The 13,106-nt window shown below is 41.5% G+C and overlaps 1 protein-coding gene across 3 annotated transcripts in view; it reads left to right on the plus strand.

Moving 5' to 3' along the window:
• XPR1 (xenotropic and polytropic retrovirus receptor 1) overlaps positions 1–8,338 on the plus strand; it is a 155,729-nt gene extending 147,391 nt beyond the window's left edge. For 2 of the 3 annotated variants that reach the window (XM_038758509.1, XM_038758510.1), the window contains exons 14-15: positions 1–222; positions 2,197–8,338. In XM_038758509.1, the coding sequence (XP_038614437.1) occupies positions 1–222; positions 2,197–2,257 (283 nt within the window). In that variant the 3' untranslated portion in view covers positions 2,258–8,338. Of the gene's footprint in view, positions 280–2,196 lie in introns of all 3 variants that reach the window. The other variant, XM_038758511.1, reaches the window with a different exon arrangement.
• Positions 8,339–13,106: the final 4,768 nt, after the last annotated feature.

The raw sequence follows: 13,106 nt of genomic DNA on the forward strand, positions 1-13,106 counted from the left end.
CCGGTTTGTATGGAATTTTTTCCGACTGGAAAACGAGCATCTGAACAACTGTGGTGAATTCCGTGCTGTCCGGGACATCTCTGTGGCACCCTTGAATGCAGATGATCAAACCCTGCTCGAGCAAATGATGGACCAGGAAGATGGCGTACGGAACCGTCAAAAGAGCAAGTCCTGGAAGTGTAACCAGAGCTTAGCCTTGCGCCGTCCTCGTCTGGCTTCTCAGTATGTAGTGCTTCTATGTTAGAGAGCTCAGTCTCTCGGAATCAAGCCCAAAATAAGGTTTGCCGTTAAACTAGATTTTCACAGCTAAACATGAGTGGCTTTGATTCCCTCCTTAGCTGTAGAGGAAAGCCATTTACAAAGCTGGTCAACTTAATATATGGGAGTAGCAAACCGAAGTGGTGTGGACTTAGTACTGTGACTGCATAATTGATTCTGCAATATGATAAATTGCATATGAGAATTTATGGCACCAACCTTATGTTTTTCTGTGTGAGAAGCCTAAGTAATGGGCCAGGTTTAAGATGCCCAGTTCACTTAGCCTGAATGTTTCATCCAGGTTGTTTCTAAACCTCTCTCGTAGCATTTTAAAAGCTGAAATGCATGCTGACATCGCACAACATATATTCAGCACTCAACTGTGCACACTACTGTACTAAACAAACAGCTGGAGAGGAAGAAAGCAGCCCACCTGTCCACAAAACAAATTAAGAGTTAATTTGCTTGGGAATTCCAGAATTTAATCAGAGAATTGCATGTGACTTTACTCAAAATGCAGGTGTACTTTTATCACCTGAAAGATCTCTGAGTAGTCCTTGTTTCTAAATCTAAGTTGACCATGCAACTCAGTCTACCCAGAATAGTCCCGGATTTTTATTGATTATTCTGGGCAATTTTAGAACACTCTGCAAATATCCCAGAATTAAGACTGTTCTGACTACCATGCTCAAACCACCTGCTGCTCTTACACAATTGAAATTCTTAGATTTCCACATCCAGGTTGGAACATGATTAGTGCCTGCTTAGTTTAAGTCCATAACATTCTGGGACTTCAGGTACAGAAGTCTCAGGCTGCGGACATCCTTTGCCCCACCATTTCCTCTTCATGGTCGCTGACAACAAAAAGGAAGATACACAGATTTGGGATGGGGTTCCAGTTTTCAACAAAAATAATATGAGTCAGAGGGTTTGCACCTCTCTCCGTGTGCTTGTTGGAATGGGTGCCCTTAGTATGCTTTTTTGTAGTATTTTGCACTAGTATTTTAGTTGATGCAACAAGCTTCCACATAACCATTTAAATAAATGAGAAGCAGCATAGTGTAGTGGATTAACTTCTCTGTGCCTCAGTTACCTCATCTGTAAAGTGGGGGTCAAGAGTGTGAGCCCCATGTGGGAGAGGGACCGGACCCAAACCAATTTGCTTGTATCCACCCCAGCGCTTAATACAGTGCCTGGCACAGAATAAGCACTTAAATACCATAATTATTATTGTTATAAGCCCATACGCCAATGTTTATCAGCTAGGAGACCTAATGAAAATTTAGCTGGGTTCCAAAAGAAATATATTATACCCTATATCTGCCTTTTTTGGCTACTTTGATTTTCGTTGGTATCTCTATGAGAAATGCTGAGTCTGCTTAGAACAGACAGGTGATTTTACTCTACGAGCACAGTGATAAGACACCAGGAAGATGTATTAAGAAAGCTTAGGGGTGGAGGTCAGGACCTCCAGTTGAATGATCTGAGCCTAATAATTTCCGTCAAACCATGCAATCTGGTTTATCACAGTTTGATTTTGTCATTTATTTTTGAAAAAGCAGAGCGTGTTTCGTATGTCACCAGTAGAGGACACCATAATCACATAAAAAGCCTGCCCGAGAAAATTAGGTGCAGGTTTGGCTAGAAGAGCACAAGCTTTCTCATTTATTCACTAGTATTTTATTAAATACCTTGTATGTGTAGAGCACTGTGCTGGGCTCTTGAGAGCGTGCAGCAGGAATAAAAGACAGGGTCCCGGTCCTCGATCGTCTCTATGTGTCATCTTTTTTTCTAATATCAAATATATGAAAAAACAAGGCCTTTCTAAAATAGATGTCCACTTTGGGAATATGCCTAAAATTGTAAATGTGTTCATATGTTACAGTCTTTCAGTCACTAGACTTACTGATATATTTTTTTTAAATTTTCTACCCCCAGATCCAAGGCCCGTGACACTAAGGTGTTGATTGAGGACACAGATGATGAAGCTAACACATGAATTTCCCACATCCCTTGTTCCACATCCCCTGTTTTCTTGCTCTACTACCCTTTCCCCAACCAACTCAACCTCTGGTACCGTTTCCAGCTGAAAACAGGAGAAGACACTTAACACACTTTCCGAGCTCTTCCGGACCGGATCCTATGGACTCCAAACAAGCTCACTGTGTTTCTTTTCTTTTCTTGTGGTTTAATTTTAATTTTCTATTTTTAAAATAAATATTTACTTCATTTTGCCAATCAGAGGACAGTTTAAGGAAAAACAACAAAGTATCCTAATGATTGTTTACAATCACAACAAGGACATAGAAACCTATCCAGATGAAGAACAGACGCAGCAAGGACTCCCTGATGGGACAGTACCAAATTGAATCAGCGTCTGCTTGGCCCAGTTTTGACTGGTTGAAACCGGACCTGGGTTTTTTAATTCCTTTGTCAATTTACTTGGGTTTTTGTTTTTTCTTTCTTCCTTCCTTCCCTTCTTTCTTTCATATTCAGCGCAAAGGCACTGGCTGCACTTGCCGGGAAAGTGCACTTAGAGCAGTACCTTCATCCACAAAGTGACTTTTTAATTTGATGTAACTTTTCTTATTTTGGGGAAGGTATCAGTGGGTGGGAAATACGATATATTTGTTGCATATAGTTTTCACATTATTTATGATACTTAACTGTAAGAGAATGATTTGAGTCCTGTGCAATGAAGGTAATAACAGTAGGAAGGGGTGGGGGAATCTACTCTGAAGGGTTTCGTGAGGGTTCCACCCTGCAATACCTCTTTCACAAGACAACTTGCACCAGTTTGACTTTCTTTTCTTTTTCTTTCTCTTAAACCAAAGTTTCTATTTCTGATTTTTAGTTGCTGCTGCTTTGGAAGCCCGAACATACCTCTATCAAGGTGTATTGATAGAGTCGCTATCAGATTTCCCACGATCTGGGTGAAAATAGTACAGGAGATTCTGAGAAATGTTTTTGACTCTGCCTCTGTCTTATGCAGAACTACAGAAATAGGCAGATTGTGTAGCAAAGCAAGCTTGGCATTAGGGCCCTAGGACCATGAGCCTTTTCAAATTTGGATTAGAAGCCAAGGCTTGCAGTATGTTCCTGCTTGGGCCAGGCTCAAGCCAGAATTCAAGCAAATAGGAGTCTGAGCAATGCCGCGTTTTTGAGCACGTGATAGTGTTAAAATCATTGTCCCTTCAATTGCACTGGCTGCTGAGGTGTCTTTGTCATTTATTCCAAGAGTTATGAAGAGGTGGCCATTGGAGCCCGTGCTTGCCAGTGGTTAGGGAACTTTGTTTACTGGGCTTGCATTTGTTGGAAAGTGTAAATTCCTCCTCTTACTGTCACATTACTTTTTATTCCAACCTCTCAAATTTCTCTCACCTATCTTTTCCCCTTCAAAATAAGCCCTAAAGCTGACCTATAATTCCATGTGGATTAACTGGGATAAGGAACACTCCTACCCCAAAGTAATTAGTGGTGCCTGTGTAAAGTAAAATGGGTTTTGTTCCCCTCGCCCAGACCTGAGTGAACTCCCCTTCCTCAGTAGGTGGCTTATGGCTTAGATAATACTGAATAATAACTGGCAACCCCTCTTCCTGGCCAACTGTGCTATGTGTAGGGTTAAAGTCAGTGGGGCACATGCAGGGAAGCCACTTCTATTGTTTTCAGCTTAAAATTAGGTCCACACAAATGGAAGAGCCAGCTGTTATCACTAACTCCATTTCAAAGAACACATGGTCACTGTCACTGTAACTTTGCCTACTTTGTTGTTCTAAAACTGAACCCCACAATATGATAATTAATACCAGAAGACAATGACAATTACAGCAGTTACAATTACTGTTTTAAGTCAGGAAATGGACACGTAATATATAGTTGGGGATTTTTTTTTATTTTGAGTAACACCCTCTCTGTTTTAAATTTGCCCCAGCTCAAGTATCTACAATTTTCTTCCTCTTCTTCTCTGTCCATATGGCTTTTATTGCTTATTGTGTTTACTAAGAATGCCTCTCATGCAGAAAAACTGAGGTTCGATATTTTAATGTTTTTCTTCTTTTTAATTTAAATAAATTGTTTGTTGTTTTTAATCGTCAGTGGTAGTAATCCAGCGCCCCTTGGCAGATAATGGGTGTAGTGCTCAGGCTTCGATTACCCAAACTACAGTTTCACTGCTGTTTATCCAGGAAACACCAAATTACTACAATGGTATTACTGAGATGAGTTTGTGTGTCGGTCATTTCCTGTTCAGGTTGTATAGTTTGGTGTGTAGCCAGGGTCAACTGGAATTTGAGCCTGAATCCATTTGCTGTTGAGTAATCCCATACTATACATTGACTTAAAATCCTATAGTTTGACCTAGATAATAAAATAATCAGTGATATATTTGAAGCTCTGTTCTGGAATGAAGTATTTTAAAGCCTCTTAGCCTATCACGCTAAATGTTCATAAAATGCACAGGTTTAGTCTTCAGATAAGGACAACAATATAAGGAATAGAGGGAGTTTTATGAGTTGCAGGGTAATTTGGTAATTCACCACGGAGTGTCATTTATTTTTTCTTCAAAAGAAAGGATAATTGTTATTTTCCTACCTTTCGCAGCTAAAATTTTCCCCAAAGAAAGAGGTTTCTTGCTCCAGCCCTAACCAACATAACCCAGGGTGATCTAATCAGTCTAACTTTGAAAATTGGGATTAAGCATTGGGAGAATGTATTTCGATAAGTCAGTTCTCCAACGATTAAAGAATTAAAAGGAACAGCATCCCAATGAAAGGTATGGCTTCATTTGATAATATGCATAAAAATTCTAGCTTTATCTGGCCTTTGGAAAACATATGATTCCAAATGCCAGTTTTGAAGATTGAAATTCAAAATGCCAATTAAAATGTACCCTCTGGCAAAAGAATGAAAAGATAGCTTCCATGTATATTTCTGAAAAATTTTTTTCATTTTATAGTTGGGTGGTATAACAGGAGTTAATGCGTATGGAAAGATTGGGGCAACAAAAAGTGATTTATTTTTTATGCACAAGTGAGCTCATAGATTTGACTGCCTGTTTGTTCCTCACAGTGAGCCGAAGGTTGGTCGCCAACCTTACGTGAAAGCCCAGATCAAGGTACTGAAAATCAGTGGTCTTTTCTAAGAATGGAAAGAGGGCTAAATCATAGTCATGGGCCTGTCCACTCCCTGCTTCCTCTTCCATGGTCTCTTGTTTCGATCCCCCACATTCCTCATGTGAGGAAGCCAGTAGCCCTAATATTGGTCTAATATTAATACAAGCGCTTCAGGAGGGAATGGGAAGTGTCTCTAGAATCACTATTCAAGCTGTCAGTTTAGAACCAGTTTATTAATTGAAATGAATCCTCAGGCTCCATCCAGCTATAGTCTTCCTGGAGCTAGCTTGGAAAGGCTTGACAGCCTTTTCAGCTGACACGCCATAGAAAAATAACCAGGACAGCCAGAGAAAGCAGTACTTCCACTTCCTAGGGGGAAAAGAAATGGAAAAAGGTGTCTTATTTTGGCCATTTCTGCTTATAATTACTGAGCCATGAAAGCGACATTCTTATAGCTATTTAAAAAGAGAGAACTTCAAATATGAGTTGTGATGGCAGACGGAACCATGGACAGCACCAAACTTTATTGACCTTGCATTGCAGGTAGGGTATTTAGGATGTATTCAGTTTTTGACTATTTTTCTGATAGCTGACAGTTTCCTTTCAAAGGTTATGACATTCTAACTGGAGAACTGCCTTGGTTTTCCAGTTTTTCCTATCTTCCTTGTCTCCCATTGGATAGGATATCTAAGATGTAAGATACCTAGGGAAATTCCTCAGTACACTGGTGTTCTTTGGAAATGAACTGGGAAAATGACTTTTTCCATATCAAGGGTTTGAGATATACCCATCCAAAGGGATCATCCAGAGGAATCTTTTTCTTTTTCTCTCAAACTTCCTATTTCTACCTCTGAAATCAGGTGTTGGAGTCAAGGGAAGCACTTTCTTTACCAAAGCTTGAATGCTACTTCAGACACATTTATCTTTCCTCGTTCTTTTTTATGGTCTAATATATGCTGATTTGCAAAAAATTCCAGAAAAATTTAATACCAGTAAACCTCCAGCTGAAAACTCCCTCAAATCTCCTTCAGAAATTCAGGAAGTATCTTACTGTTTCAGAAGGTATCTTAATGTTTCAGAAGGTGAATCCCATTGAGTTGGGGACCTAAAAGTTGAGAAAATCACAATTTGAAATTATATGTGAAGCAAATGGCATTATGAGTAATGTTTGCATACACTGACAGGTGACTTCAAAGGAATTGTATGTTAAAAATGGTGAGAAAGGACAGCATAACTCAGTAAGTCTGCCATCTTAACTGCCTTTCCCCATTTACATGGCTTTTGTTCTCCTAATTCCTACCTTACTCAGCGTCTTTCTGCCTTCCCCACCATCAGATAGGGAAATATTCTTGGCCTCCCAACTCTCTTGTTTGGATTATAAATCTCCACAGGCTAGGAGACATGATGCAGTTAGGGTTATATCAGTACATAAAAGATGAGTGCACTGGCCTTGATGTTGGGGCCTAATATTTTATTATCACTTAGTGCCACCTGACCTAAAGTTGAGGAGATTGAGCACACCTGGATCACATGAAGTGCTTTATTTAGGTGATGTCAAGAGCATTCCTTTAGCCATTGCAATTTTGAAATACGTTCTTCAGGAAAGAGAAAATTGTCCAGTGATTAAGGAATAGGCAATGGTCTGAACCATTTTCTCCCAGGGATGACTTCTGTAGCCTGTTGGCATGAAAGAAGCCATTTTATGCCTTGAAATTTAATTTTCCGGTATTTACTTACAGTAATTTACTACAATTTACTACAGTGGAAGGAGGAGGATGGTGCAATATCAGGACTTGTCCTAGATAGAGGGAATCATTATGCTTACTATAGCCATAATTTGTGTTCAGTCTTTCTATCAAACCATGTTCAACAACATGGTGCCATCAATCTAACGAGGACAATCAAATAACCTATTCCTTGCCTTGAAGTTGACACCCGCTAATCATACACTCAAAAGTGTTTATCAAACCAATGATTTGACACTCATTTCTTCATGTAGGCTGTTTTTTCTGCACCCTATCTCCTGCACCATTACTGGTTAAGAGGAAGGATGACAACACTACTGGAAAGATGTGAGCCCTTAAGGATAGGGAATTTCCGTATCCCTTCCCACTGTCCCTAGGCCCTCCTGGGCTGCAGTAATGATCCCAACTTGGTAGGAGCAAGGAGAAAGAGAGGATGTAGGAAATCCTGGGAACACAGGTAGATGGTAACACATTTCTTTGAATTTGTATTTGAAACTGTGAGCCCCTCAGCAAAAACCATAAAGCTCCTGAACTTTGTTACTTGTGAAGATCAACTTTCTTGTCATTTTCTTGTGTAGCACGGAGACTTGTATCTAATGAATAGTATTTGGAAGGGGCATGGGGTGAAAACGTTTGTCCTTTCAAACCCTCTCCCTCCACTGTCATCTTTCTCTTTACCCCCACCTTCACTCTGTTGATCTAAATGATAATTATTCTATGAAGCCCTGAGCTGTAGTTGTCAAAAGTAACTATGAAATGTGATTAGTCCTCTGTGGGTGCTTCTTTCTTTCCCTCCTTTTCTTTTTCTTTCTTCTTTCCTTCCTTCTTTCCTTTCTTCTTTCCTTCTTCCTTTCTTTCTTCCTTCCTTCCTTCCTTTCTTTCTCTCTCCCTCCCTCCCTCCCTCCCCTCTCTCTCCACTCCTGGGTAAGTGGAAAAGGTGAGGACAAAGAACTGCCGCTTGCTTGGACTCATGCTGTATCTGTGACTGCGCTATTAGCTCTCTTTTTTTCTTTCTCAAATGGATAGAAAATTTTTTGAAGTGTGGAGTACCCTTCTTGATAAGTAGGTATAAAAAATGCACAATGTGGTACTGTTTCATAGTTTCTAGATGGATGTATAAAGCAAAAAGTTAATGTGGTTATGTGTTTTTAAAAGAAAAAAGTGATTGGTTACAGAACTCTGTCCTTTTTTCCATTATTACAAGCTCTTTTTGTTTTCCAACAATTTGCTGGCTCTTTTGTCACTGGTGAGTGGTGGGTGTGTGTGGTGTTACTCCTTGCTGGGTTTCTTGGATCTTCTGTTTCTGGCTATGATTTCGCTTGACCTTATTTCTAATATGCTTACAGGCAAATTAGGAGTGTACAGGGTGGACGTTTTTGAAGAAATTTTGACATAAGGAAAGGGTTATTTCAATGCTTTCTCACCTATGGTCTTTGACATAAATTATATGTAATGTGCCTACTTTGCAACACATCTTCAGCCATCCCACTACCTGTGTTTACATAGGAAATTTGTCTGCCTGCCGATATTGTACATACACAAACTGACAGTCATTTCCCTTTAGATCAGTTTTTGTGTTCCTTGGTGAGTCGGGAGCTAGAGGAGGTGGGAGGGAGTGAACTCCAGCCAGGAAATCCCTCTGGATTCCTCTGCAAAGAACCCCTGAGGGCTTTTCTTTGGTTCTACTTTTTTCCAGGACTATATCAATCAAGTAATTGGTTCTGAGTCATCAGCTGATAGGTGGCAGGGCGAAAACTAAAATTCAGAAGCTCTCAATCTGGACATGGACTCAACTATGCAGTGCAGTCTTGGAATGGCCCTCATCCCTTTTTCTTACTGTATGGCATGTGCTACTTTCTGCAGAGTCTCCTCAGTCTTCTCAAGGTATTAAATAGTGCCAGGGCAAATTCTGCCTGTCTCTCTTAAAAAAGCAAAACCCAGAAACTCCTTCATCTTTCTCTGTGCTGACAGTAAAGGTTATATTTATCTTGATTTTTTGCTGTTCATTTTTATGCTCTATAACTGTTAATAGAAGGCCTCAATTTAATTTCTCTCCATTTCCCTCTCCCAACTTGGCTTTGAATTTTATCATCTCCAAGACACAGGAAATGAAGATAATCCGAATCATAGTAACAGTCACTCAGGAGTTACTCCAGGCAGGTGATTGTTCCCTTGAGGCACACTTGAAAGAAGATTTGCAAATGACTGGGGACATGTTGCAGAGTCAACCCAGTACTAAAAACAACCAAGGTATTGTACCACATGGCACCAGGGTGAATACACACACCCAAAGACCTTCACAGAACAAAATGTTGTCACTGAATTCCCTTCTCTGTTCAACACACTATCCATCAGTAGACAGCAAAATAGAAAAAAAACAAATTGAAAAAGTCAACTTGACTTTGGGAAAACTGCATGGCCAGGTGGTGACAATGTGGCATTAGCTTCTTTTCACTACCCCAGTGCTTAGGGCAGTGCTTGGCACATAGAAAGCACTTAGCAAATACCATAAAATGGAGGTTTACAAAGCTGTAATGCTGTCCAACTTTCTATAGGGCTGTAAGGCCTGGAGCTAGTTTCAGATGCCAAATTCAAAGATGTGAGCCAATTACCCATGGGCCTTACTCATCTTTAAATGCAAGGCAGAATGATAAATCATAAGGCCCTTGAGCAAGGTCAATGTACTAAAGTTGAAGCTCTGCCCACCAGAACCAACATGGACCTGTTGATGGAAGTTTACCCCAACAGATGCTGAAAGATGAACTAAAGCAAGATGGAGAGAAAGCAGTCAGATGAAACACTTGACGCTCATTGTGAAGTACAGCCTCAGACAAAACAAGTCAAGTTAACAGGTCTTGATTGAAAGGGAACTGTTGCAGACAGGCTCTCCTTGCTGCAATCAAGACATGAGTGGCTCTTTGGGAGCTGAAGCTTCAGGGGATCATGAGACTCAAGCAAAGCTGAAAACAGCATCAGATTCTGCACTCAGCAAACATGGCACAATATAGAAAGTCTTTTTTGTCTTTGCCTGTAATAGTAGTAGGGACTGTCAGCCTCACAGAGACCTCCTTCCCCGTAACTGCATCCATGGGTTAATTGTTTTTAAACCGTAACTGCATCACTTCACATTCAAACCCCCACCCCAACTGTGTATATCCATGTGTGTGAAAACTCTTAACCATGGCATCTCATAGACGGAATCATTACCTGTCAGGAGAACTTGGAAGAAGTATACATTCCTGCAGGGGGTGAGTGCTGAACTGACCTTCTGCTCATGTGCCCCAAATTCAAGTTAGATATAATCAATGCATCAAAATGTAGCATCCAAATCATCAAGGAGGATAATTTCAAATTCCTGAAAAATAAGGAAACTTAAGGTGTTAGTGACATCAGAACAAAGAATTCTAGCTCGAAGTCAGGGCAAGAATAGCCATGGGAACCTCTCAGAGATACTACCAAGCCACCTCCAAGAATGCAGGAATGAAAAGGAGACATCACCACTACTGGTTTGTTGAAAATAACTAAGATTTTAGCAACTACTTGCAATACTAAATAAGAGATGATTCAACACTTTTCAGTTTCTCCTGATCAGGACAAAATAGAGACCTCACAAAGCAAGATTTTGCCAGCTTTGGTATTCCACCATGAAACTAAGGATGTGTGACCAATAGTGGAATACCAAAGCTGACAGAATCCAGGGATTGACTGACCACCCCCACCCTACAGGCACACTGAAGGCCAGCACCACACTCAAGTGGGCCCTTAGGAAGTGTTCTAGGATGATTATCCTCTGGAATCTTTTTCAGTTCTATCTTAGATAAGAGTGTCTTGCCCCACTATCTTTCCCAGTGCCACATGATTTTCTTTTATCCTCTACAAGAAACTATAGGTTCCTGCTTCAAATCCTCACCAATAAGTGACTGTTTCTGCACATTTGCTATTGGTAGCCTCTGTTGGAACCATGCTAGGCTCAAAGTTTAAGCCTGTTCTCCTCAGCCTGTTACTCTTCCACCAATCTCTTTACTTGGGCAGCAGCCTTCTAACTCTTTCCTCCCCACTTTAGTACTGACTGCTCTCTGTCTTGGTCACTCCTGTTATTATTCAGGATTGGGCCTGGCTCCTTTTACTACCTCTTCCCTGTGAACATTTTTTGAGAGTCTGATGAGACGTTGCCTCGGCACTTTTACAGGTGGAGAAACAGGCTTTAAACTGAGAAGAGTGGACTTACTGAGTGTCACCAAACTATCAGTGGCAGAGCTGCTGTAAGAACCTCTAATTCCCGATTTTCTAATCTGCTGTCCCAAGAGAGAGAGAGCTAATTAACTGGTAAGTCAGTGTTGCCTATGCCACCTTGGGAAAACCTTTCTCCAGTTTGGGGTCTCCCTTTGAGGGCTCAAGGGGGTTTCTAGGTGTATTCTTGGAGGCCCTAGCCCTCACAGAGGGGATTCTGGAGATCAGTTCTGGAGCAAAATCAGAAGGACCTGGTTTCTAATCCCCACTCTGCCACCTGTCTGCTGTGTGACCTTGGGTAAGTCGCTTAACTTCTCTGTGCCTCAGTTCCCCCACCTGCAAAATGGAGATTAAGACTGTGAGCCTTATGTGGGACAGGGACTGTATCCAACCTGATTAACTTATATCTACCCCAGCACTTCAAATGGTGCCTGACACATAGTAAGCACTTAACAAATACCATTAAAAAAGAAAATAGCTTTCAAATGGGCTGTTACAGAATCATTGCAAGTGGGGCTGGTAGCCGGTTCTGAATAGTCACTTAGGACCCTGTTGAGCCCAGAAAGGTTTTTGCCACAATTGGGTTCAACACCCTCAGCAGCACTCTGGCACTGCCTCTGGGGCCTGCTCATTCCTTGGGTTGGATTTGAAGAGAGCAGTTGTGGGGAGGGAGGGAGGGAAGAAGGGAGGGAGGGAATGAAAGGCCAATCTTCTACATGGCCAATCTTCTACATGGCCAAAAGTCAGTTGACAAAACTCCGCCAACCTCCCAAACTCTTAACCATTGCACTGAGAGATTAGGGGTTGATCTTTGATCTCGATGGTCAAATTTGGATTTTTGATACTGTTGATGAATGGAGCGAGGCACCATGATGCCAGTTCACTAGGAGTGTCTGAGAGGGGGGCCAGTGGTGTTGGGCTTGGTAGGGACTCCAGGGGGCAAGGTTCAGAACAGGGTGGAGATGGAGTTCCAAGACAGCCTGCTGTTGCCACACACAAGACAGTACAATTACCCCAAGGGTGTTTGGCGCACATGCAAATGAATGCCTGCAGAGGACCCAAAAATGCATTGCTGCCCAAGATGAGCAGGAGCTGAGCTACAGCACTTGCATCCTCCATGCCTGAGACATCAAAACTAGCCTCCTAGCCCCGCCAGCTTCTGTGAGCCAGCATGGCCTTGAGCTAGAAGCAATGGTGTGTGCTCGCCCTCCTCCTCTCCCTGTTGTGGCCGGGAAACGTGTCTACCAACTCTTGTTATATTGTACTCGCCCAACTGCTTAGAACAGTGCTCTGCACACAGTAAGCACTTAGTAAATATAATTCATCAATTGAGAGGGGGAGGCCGAGAGCTGTGGCCAGGACTTCCAGGGCAGGATTGAGTGCCCTGGTCAAGGCATTTGAAAAGCAGAGTGGCTTAATGGAAGAAGCCTGAGCCTGGGAGTTAATCCAGGTTCTAATCCTGGGTCTATTGCTTTTCTGCTGTGTGGTTTTGGGCAAGGCACTTAGCTTATCTGTGCCTCAGTTACCTCATCTGTAAAGTCGGGATTAAGACTGAGAGCCCTATGTGGGGCAGGAACTGCATCCAACCTGATTATCTTATATTTATCCCAGTGCTTAGTAATAATAATAATAATCGTATTTATTGAGTGCTTACTGTGTGCAAAGCACTGTACTAAGCACTTGGGAGAGTACATTATAACATCAGACACATTCCCTGTGCAGGGAGGGGGAGACAGACATTAATATAAATAGATAAATGAAT

The sequence above is a fragment of the Tachyglossus aculeatus genome, chromosome 16 (genome assembly GCF_015852505.1).
Source record: "Tachyglossus aculeatus isolate mTacAcu1 chromosome 16, mTacAcu1.pri, whole genome shotgun sequence".
In the NCBI taxonomy this organism is placed as follows: Eukaryota; Metazoa; Chordata; class Mammalia; order Monotremata; family Tachyglossidae; genus Tachyglossus; species Tachyglossus aculeatus.